The sequence below is a fragment of the Toxotes jaculatrix genome, chromosome 11 (genome assembly GCF_017976425.1).
Source record: "Toxotes jaculatrix isolate fToxJac2 chromosome 11, fToxJac2.pri, whole genome shotgun sequence".
NCBI lineage: Eukaryota > Metazoa > Chordata > Actinopteri > Toxotidae > Toxotes > Toxotes jaculatrix.
The window spans coordinates 17,885,883-17,895,350 of NC_054404.1; the positions used below are offsets into that span (position 1 = coordinate 17,885,883).

Below are 9,468 nucleotides of genomic sequence, written 5' to 3' on the forward strand. Positions count from 1 at the left end.
TTGTTTGAGAGTCTGGCTGCAGCCATTTCTTGCTGTGTGTTTTAAAGAGGTATTGATCCTGACTCTGACGTGCAGCCTTTAACCAAACTGATTCTTCAGGAAGCCAGATGTGTCTGATTTCCACCTCTTTATCTATGGAATGAAGTCTTCTCTTGGAGCTACTGTATGTGGCACTTAGAAGTTGCCAGGCCTTTGAACCCTGCAGTTACTCCATCCCTGCTTCCTGCTGAAAACCAGCCACATCTACCCCTGTTCGCCTGTCTGATAGCCCTCACCGTCTACTTCGTCTACTTCAGTGGGTACTATGAAGCTGTGGTGCCACCCAACCCCCCTGCTGGCCCCCAGACTACCTAATGGGATGTGTGCGGCTGCTTTTTGGTGGACTGGGGGGGGGGGGGGCGTCATTAGAAAGTGGCTCACTCTGAACCGCAGCCCCAATCTTTGCCCCTTCTAGCAGTAGCGGCCTGGCAGTTTGTTCCTGTCTGTCACCAGCCCCGTGCTATAAAGTCAGTGTTATCTGCAGTGTTAAGTGCAGGCCACAGACGGAGGGTCAGCTTAAAGTGAGGCAGCAGAGACACCCTGTCCCGCTTGGCCCCGCTGCACACAGGAAGCAGGGCTGCTCTGGGTCCCCCTTGTCTGGCTCCGGAGACTACCTCGGCCCACAACGCAGGCGCTAATGCAGGGAGACACTTGGCCAAATTACTCTCTAATTTCCCTTCAGGACTCAGATGATCCCACTGGCCCTTGAGAATCAGACTGAGGATTTGTTTTGAGTGATTTGTTTTGTCTTGCCCCCACTGCCCCCTTCATTCCTGTCCTGTTCCCTCACTCAAGTTCTAGTTCTCTGCTCCCAGCATTGTTGAGGGCACTAAATTGGTGATTTAAGAAAAGAGGCATTAAAGGAGCACAAGCCCTCAGAGGACAGAAGCTGCAGCCGTACAACTTAAACTCAGGCAAGCATGATGGGAAAGAAAGCAACTAGTCACCCTTTCACTGACAAACAGGGAAACTTTAATCTTTTGTCTTCCATGCAGGCATCATTCTCACCAAAGTAACCCCCTCTAAAGATGAGTGGAAGCCTTTTGTAAAATACAAGGTTTCTAGTACGCCTTAGTCATGTTTTGTGAAGCCTGTAATCTATTCATCTGCTGCAGGAACTAATTTTGTGTGAGTGACCGAGCCTCTCAGCCTCAGTGCGTCATGTTTGCAGACCTATAGCTTAATTCCCTTCCAGCAGGGGTTTAATTGAGTGACTAATACACACGCAGTTAAAGCCCTTTGAAGACAAACTGCCGTAGCTGACTGCCTCACAAGTCTGTTCAGATATTAAACAATGATGCATCAAGCTGCTTCTCTGCTGAGACTTGAATGGTAATGATATCGCAAGTTGAACTGTCAAGCTGGGCTCAGGCTGTTGTGTGTTTCAACGTGCCAAATGAAAAAGAACTTGACCATTATATTCTTATGATGTGCCTCTATCATGACCATGTATCACCTTTCAGGTCATTGTTGCAGGGGTCATTCACACAGTAATGACTTGTGTGGGTGTGTATGGGAGACTGGGGCTGGCTCAGTGCTTCTTGTTGGTGTGTTGACATGAGGTTCATTTCTGTGTTTTTTTTATTGGTTAAAGTATCTTTTGTATCTTTGTGTGACGTAAAATAAAAAGATCGATAGTTTTGGTTTGCAATACCATACAAACCCCATGTTAACAAGTGAAGCTCCAGAATTAACAGGTTGTCATCAGATAGAAAATGAATAGTCAAGTTTTTCTTTTATTTTATCACATAAACATTTAGTCTTTTTCTACTAAGCCACAGTAGAATAATAGTTCATCTTAACAGAAGAGACAGCGCACGTCACTTTTTCCATAATTAAACTGATGTTTAAGTGTAAAATGTAGAGTGAAGAACGATTAGATGAGTTTCATGCGGATGGTTGGTTCCAGTATTTTAAACCCAATTTTCTGTTCTCAAAACACGTACTTAACACTGATTCTTCACCTTAATGCTTCATGATTTTCCCTAATTTAAGTACAATTGCTTATAAACACAATTTTGAATGGATGATAGGTTTCAGAAGTCCACTACAGAAACCGATGCATTACTTCTCTTTGGGGTCTCAGGGGCTCCAAACAAAGGATTTTCATAAGCTGTGTCTTTGATTTGTTGTTAACAGTACTTTTTGTGCAGCACTACTCTCCCACATCCCAAGTAAGCTTATTTTGATTTCTGTTTTTGGTGTTTTATGACAGTTAGTGCACAGGAGATCTGACAAATGTAATGTTCATTTGTTTGCATTGCCCATATGGCGCATTTTATTTGAGCTTTGTTGCTCCACTACATTTAAGAAAATATATTGTGCTTTTTACTCCACTGCATTTACTTGACAAGTTTAATAACTCGTTACTTTTTGAAGTAAAGAAGAAAAACATGACTTTTTGGTTTAATCTTTAACTACTGTTAAAGATGAAACCAATCCTCATGTCATTTTATCTCCCGTTAATTATCTCATGACCCCTAAGATTTATTCTTGTGACCTTTTAGGGGGGCAGGTACCTTAGGTTGGGAAACAGTTAAGTACAGAACTGTAATTAAATGTATGAAAATATATCAGTTACAGGGGCCATTTTTACACAAAAGGAGAATTTTCATTTTTGATACTGCACATGTAAGTTTAAAAGAGAGAGAGAAAAAAGTTAGGACTGTTTCAAATGTGGGGGTTGAATAGTTCCTCTGTGTCAGGGTGTGTTTGTTGGCCCCTAACTTTTTATTCACAGCTGATGCAGAGAGAACTAACTATAGTCAAACAAGGCTTGAAGCTTTTCTCTTAATTATGAATCTGAAGTGTTTATCAGGACAAATTCAAAATGGCGCTAATTTGACGGTTTCCTCAACAACAACAACAACAAAAAGCACGGCAAATATTTTCTGATGATCAGAACCAGGCGCTGTGGACTGGCCATAAAATGTCCTCTCTGTGAATGACATCTTATACCTTTTTGCCACTTGTAGTCTCCGAATCGGATCCTGCGTCCCATCTAACGGGTTATTTTTAGGGCTCACTTCACTAAATATAACCTCCTCGATCATTTGTCATCGCGGCACAACAAGTAACATTATCCCATATTGCGTTTTTTTCCCTTGCCCACCGGCTGAGTTGGATGAGAGGTGTCGGATTTTAAGCTATAAAAGGAGGAGACGCAACACAAGAGCCTGACACTCATCATCCAGACTGGAGCCTGCAAAGGTAGGAGATGAAGACGGGTTATCTCTTATTAAGATAGGTTCCCCACAAAAGGGAACATTTTTTTATTACTCCAGGTCAAAATAATTTAGTCCGTTTTTATTCAAAGTGTGTTTTTGAAAGGGGAAATTGATCAATTTTTTTTTTTTTTTAAAGATTTATTGTGTCTCTTCTGAGTCATGCCTGATGCCCAGCATTAAATTAGTGTGTTTTTTTCCTTAGGTGGCTTCTTCAGCGACAAAATGACTATTTGGTGCAACTCCTGCAAATGTCATGTAAGGGCTCCGTGCACCTCTCACCGTCTGCCTGAGGATGACCGCCGCTCATTTTGCAGAAGGATCAGGTCAGTGAGACCCCGCTCCCTTCTCTGCCTCACGTCCCCTAGTGGCTGAATCGGCACAAGCCTGTCGAGGAAACTGAGACCCAACTTTGCTGCGTGCAGTGCAGGCACCCCAGGGCGAACTTAATCCACTTCTCTCCAGTCTGCAGCCCTGTATGTGATACATACTAATCCAGCCACAGTGATGCTGTTACTGCATTAAAAGAAACATCAAGCTGCTTCAGACAAGCCTCTGTCACTTTGATTAGGTGTAGAAACAGCCAGTAAATACATCATCAGTCTTGAGAAATCACTTTTATGGACATTGAATAATACTACTGGGAAATGATAGAGTGTCTGTGAATTTAAATTGGAATAATATTAATGGTATATCCACAGACAGACTTCAAATCTGACTCTGATATTTGTAGAGCATCCTAAAAAAAGACCACAAATTGTCTGTGTTCTAATTATTCTGGATCTTTTTTTATTAACATGAGGTACTGGGATTCAATTATACAATACAACTGTCCTTTTGTGGCACTCTCTGTGTCCTTGTGACGTGGGGCGCCCCGCTCTGAGGACACCCACTTAATAAGGCAATGAAGGGAGCAGCAGAAGCCCAGCCTCCCCTTTGTGTGCGACGCCCACGCTGAAGCCCTGGCAGCTATAAAAACCCCAGGCTCTCTGTGGATGGGCCCAGACAGATACTGATCACACAGACAAAGTCTACTGAGAGCCCTTATTTCTGCTGCAGGCACAGCAGCTTCTCATATCAACTGTTTCCATAGGAACCCTCGATATTCAAAATCTGCTTCAGTGCGTTGGGAAGAGACACCGGGCTGAACTGTGAAAAAGAGGCTAGATCAGTTCAGACCAATTACTCTTTTTTGTCTTTTTTTTTTTGCACTGGCCCCATGGTGGAGAGGGACTTGAGGCAGACTTTTTTGAAATGAAAGTGTGGCAGTAGTTACAACTCTGGCTGCCCAGATTTAGTTCCCTCAGTTTTCTTCCAACCTCTGACCTCAGCGACCATGGTCTCTCACAGATCCACCAAAGGAGCATCCAAAGCCCGACGGGACCACATCAATCATGAGATCAGGAATATGCGGGCTCTGTTGCCCATCACCCAGGAGGACCAGGAGCGTCTCTCCTACCTGCACTCCATGGCAGCCATCTGCACCTACATCAGGAAGTCTGTTCTCCTCCAGGGTAAGTCTGCAAACTTTGGCTACACTCATTCTTTAATGCCTTTTGAACTCTGATCTAAATTCCCTGTCAAACAAAATTGGACTAAGTTTGCAGTGCTTTAGGGAATATATCAAAGATAATAGCGGTGACAGTCTGCAGAGGTGCACACAGCGTAACCAAGAGTGAACTCACTCTGTCCTTTCTCAGGACTCCCAGCTGGGGAGAGATCACACTGCTCTCTGCCATACGAGGCCTTTCTTCAAGCCCTGCATGGCTTTATCCTGGTCACTACCACCAATGGGAGGCTGGTCTATGTGTCCGAAAACATAGCTGAATATCTTGGTCTGTCCATGGTGAGTCTGTTAATATAATACAGTGTCAATTTCAGCTGAAATGTTCTGGATTGTCTTACCTGGAGCATCTTTTAACCACCTAACTGTTGCACACTGGACTTTATTCTCTTGTGTCTAATGGTAAAACCTGTAACTTTAACAGATTGATGTGCTTCAAGGAGACACATTCTATGACATGGTGGAGCGATCTGATGTTGATACTGTTAAATCAAACCTGGACATCGAAAACAACTCATCATCAGGTAACGTGAAAGACTTTAAAACTTCCATGTGTAGCATTTTAAGCTCTTATTATAACCCTATGTGCAATTACCACAAATATAACCACAGAGATTGGGGGCCTCATGTTGCCGGTACACTCAGTGCTTTGGTTCACAACATTAAGGCCACACTTTCCCCAAATGCTCGAAAAATTCTTTTGTGCCATAAATCAATTAATTTTCCCCAAATTCGGACCAAGTGACTCACGATGTAAAATGTCATAAAGAAGCTGGAGAGCAGAAAATGACAGATTTACAGGAATTATGCTGCTTTTTCAAACTTAAAACGGTGCCAAGTGATCTACATAAAAATCACTTTTCAATATTCAGCATTTTTTTTAGAGTTTTAATACTGAACCACCATGTTTTCTTCCTTCAGAGAGGAGCTTTATATGTTGTATGCAAACCTCCAAAGCCTTCAAGCTGCAACACGGCAGCTGCTGCTCCATGCTGGTCAGAGGGAGCTTCCAGTCCTTTCCTCAGCCCTGTCCATCCTCCTCAGCAGCCCCTCCCGCTACTGAGCCTCTGTTTGTTGCCCTCTGTACCCCCACAGTGAACCGCCTGAGGAGCTCTGACTCCCACCTCTGTCACAGCTTCAACAGCGTCCACAGACTCGATATGACTTTCACTCAGCTGTCAGAGAGGTACATTTATAGTTCCCACTTTAAACAGATATAATCAAGATGTTCTCATTCTGGTTACTGACTAACATTTATGGGTCTTTCTTTTTCAGTGTTTTTTATTTTTTGGGGTATTCAGCCGAGGAAATGACTGGTCGATCATGGTACAGTCTCATCCACCCTGAGGACCTTTCGTTAAGTGCAGATTCTCACAGAAGTTTAAGTAAGTGTACAGTCCCCTGCAGGAAAACTTGTTCTGTATTACACTGAATACTTATACAACAGCCCATGGCTGTGATAAACAAGTTACATTTCCAAAAACAAAACATAAAAATAAAAAAAAAATAATAATTATAACTTTCAGTTATTGATGCCTGTGGAAATTAAATTTAATCATAGATATTGTGGTACAGTTAACTTTCTTTAATGAATCAAGCAGTCTGCAAGTCTTTAGGGGTAATTTTCTCCCTCTTAATCTTTTAATCTTGCACAGTTTCTGAGAAGGTTGGAATCAGCTCAGGCTGCTCCACAGGGACATTTAAAAAAGATGCAGAGTTACTTTTCAAAAAGTGTGAACAAAAAAATTCCAGTTTAATTTTTTTTGGTGCGTTGATTTTTCAGGCACATTTTAAGACAGGCACTAATTTCATTGTGTGCATGTCGTTCTTGGTGAGCAAACATGATGATAACCACAAATCTCTCTTTCCTGTCCACTCCAGTGCAGACAGATGATGGCTTCCAGGTAGAGATGGTGCTGAGACTCCAGTGTGAGGATCTGTCATGGACCTGGATCTACATTCGAGCTAACAAGGACTCTGAGTGTCAGGGCATCAGCTGCACTAACTATATCATCAGGTGTGACAAACTTCACTTTTCCTGCAGACCTGAACTGAGAGTGTAAAAAAAAAAAAGATCCAGAGCTTTTCAACACATGAAATCACTGACTTATAACACATTGTTCTGCTCTTGTAGTGAAACAGAGGCCAGGTTTCTGCAGAAGAAAATCAGCAGAGACGCCTTCAGGCCATCATCTCTGGCAAATCCCTGCCACTTTGTGGCTCAACAGGCGCCCCGCTCTCAGACCCTAAACAACATTAAATGTTTTAAAAGACAGAGGACATCTGACAGCCAAAGTGAGGAGCCAAGTTCCAGAGTTAGGAGGGAATCAGAGCAAGACATGTGTTATGTAGCGTGTGCCTCGTCTCAAGGCGACAGCTCCCCTGTTCCCTTGAGGGACAGCCCTGCTCTCTTCACCCCTCCCTACAGCCCAGCCTCCTCCAGCTCCCCTCTGCAGCAGGAGGAGCTCGGCCATGACCTTCTTATGGACATGGATGGATACAGAGATCAGCTGCTGTCCTCCCCTGAGGGCTCTCCCTCCTATTACTCCTACCCAGAGGCAGCGCTCACCTGTCACCAATCACCCTCCGACTCTCTCCCTGCAGCATCTGAACAAACCTTTGACCAGGGAGCCTTTGGTGTGCTCGCTGCCCACTCTCCGCTTTCCTCTTCATCTCCAACCTATGATTTCCAAGCTTGTACATCTGACGCTCGATTAGTTCCAGACTGCCTGTCTGCGTCCGACATGTGCGAGAGCCCGGTGGACTGTGCTCTGCATCAAGACGATTTCAGCCTCCTAGAGCAGCCAGAAGGGGGAAGCCTCGTCCAAGTGCATCATGTGCCCCACCACGTGCTGCCTATACATTCCAGTCTTCTCACCCCGAGCCAGTCTCCCACATCCACAGAGTCATACCAGTACAATGAGAGGGAGCAGGCAGAGATCAGCATTCTGGCACAGCAGATCTCCTCCCTGGCCAGCAGCTTTGACATGTACCACACCCTGAACCCGCTTCAAAATGTGGCCCAAGCTGCAGCTACCAACGCCCTGCCCTCAGCCTGTGACTGGCCCCGTCCCCCTGCTCTCCCCTCTGTCCTTCCTCTTAAGCGTGAACTGGTCATTGATGACGGCGTGTTCGATAGCATCCTGAAAGACCTGGACATGGTCACAAGAAAAAGCAGTGCGTCCGGCCCCGCTGTTCTGCCGTACGGCTACCAGCAGGGTTTAGTGTGCAGCAGGAGCGGGCCCCATCATTTGGAGCAAGAGCCCCTCGGCCTCTCCGTGGCCAACCCGGGGGACCCGCTGCCTGCGGAGCAGTTCACTGCCATGGATACCTTCAGTTTGCATTTGGGACGCCATGACCAAAACACTGGGTTGCATCAACTCAATCACTATATGCAGAGTAGTCTTCAGCAAGGTAATTTCTACCAAACAGTACAACTACATCATTAATGATATCCTGCTTTGATATATAAAGGTTACAGATATTGAACTTGCATGTCAATAATATTATTTTCTTCCTTTTTCCAGATGGACTTGCTAAAGAAAACCTGTACTGAAATAAGTCTGTGACTTTCTGTACTACCACTTGTATGACATATTGTCAGGGCAATCTTCCTTCGCTGGATTCAAAGAAGAATGTGAGCAAACTCATTTAAAGGGCATCTTTGCTAACACACTGTTTCCCCCCAAATGATTTATGACTTATGACTGAATGTAGAAAAAGAATCTAAAGTAGATTCTGTACTGTTCAAGACTGCAGCTTTGTCTTCATTCCTCTAGACTGCTGTCAACTGTGTTCAACATTTTGCTGATGTTTTATATTTTATGAAAAAGGTACTTTTTAAACTGTCAACACTCTGAAATGAGGGTATATTTTTCTTCTAATACTGAATGACCACAGTTTACTATTGAGCACTTTATCACATCGTTACTACAAGAATTTTATAAATGAGAAGATGTGCTGTTTGAAGGAATATTACCTAGATTTCAAAGCTACCTGGATGAGCTATTATACCTAAATCAGTCCTTATGACAAAGAGCCATTTTTAAATACTTGTTTTTAGGTGCCTTAAAACATGTAGGCAAGATACTTATCAGTTTGCTAAAAAAATATATATATATATTTCCAGTCCTTACTTTTTAAGGATTTTTTTCCTCAGTGTGCCATTAATGCTTTCAAGCTGTTATGAAGAAAGAAAACAACCTCAGTCAGTGAGCACTGAGAGAATGATGATTGTGAATTCAACACCTACCTCAGTGGTGCATCGAAATACATTCCAAGTCTGAATTTTATGAAATAATTGTATTTATTTGGTATTGAACACACTGACTCAACCTTAATCACTTAACAGTGTGAAACTTATGTTCCTTCATTCCAGATAAATATTTTCCACGGTACTGGAACTGTAAATGTCTGAATGTTCAATGTTATTGTGTTATTCCTGCAATTTGCTTCGAATGTTTGAAATTTAAATAAATCTAATAAAAAAAAAACACACACATTGGGTCTTGTGGTATATTAATTAGGATATTAAATGTATTTTATTCCTCAAAAACTCATTGCAGATGTACAATTTACATAACTTTTAAGTTTCACAGTAAATATAAGTAATACCTTAAACTCAGTCAAATACCACATTTA

The 9,468-nt window shown here is 43.0% G+C and overlaps 1 protein-coding gene across 1 annotated transcript; it reads left to right on the plus strand.

Annotated features, from left to right (window-relative positions):
• The first annotated feature begins 3,473 nt into the window (after nucleotides 1-3,473).
• On the plus strand, nucleotides 3,474-8,442 carry npas4l (neuronal PAS domain protein 4 like). Its single transcript, XM_041050336.1, has 9 exons — nucleotides 3,474-3,589; nucleotides 4,614-4,777; nucleotides 4,964-5,109; nucleotides 5,252-5,351; nucleotides 5,749-6,013; nucleotides 6,103-6,212; nucleotides 6,709-6,844; nucleotides 6,962-8,241; nucleotides 8,355-8,442. The coding sequence occupies exons 1-9, from the start codon at nucleotides 3,489-3,491 to the stop codon at nucleotides 8,381-8,383; spliced, it is 2,331 nt and encodes a 776-aa protein (XP_040906270.1). The 5' UTR covers nucleotides 3,474-3,488; the 3' UTR covers nucleotides 8,384-8,442.
• Nucleotides 8,443-9,468: the final 1,026 nt, after the last annotated feature.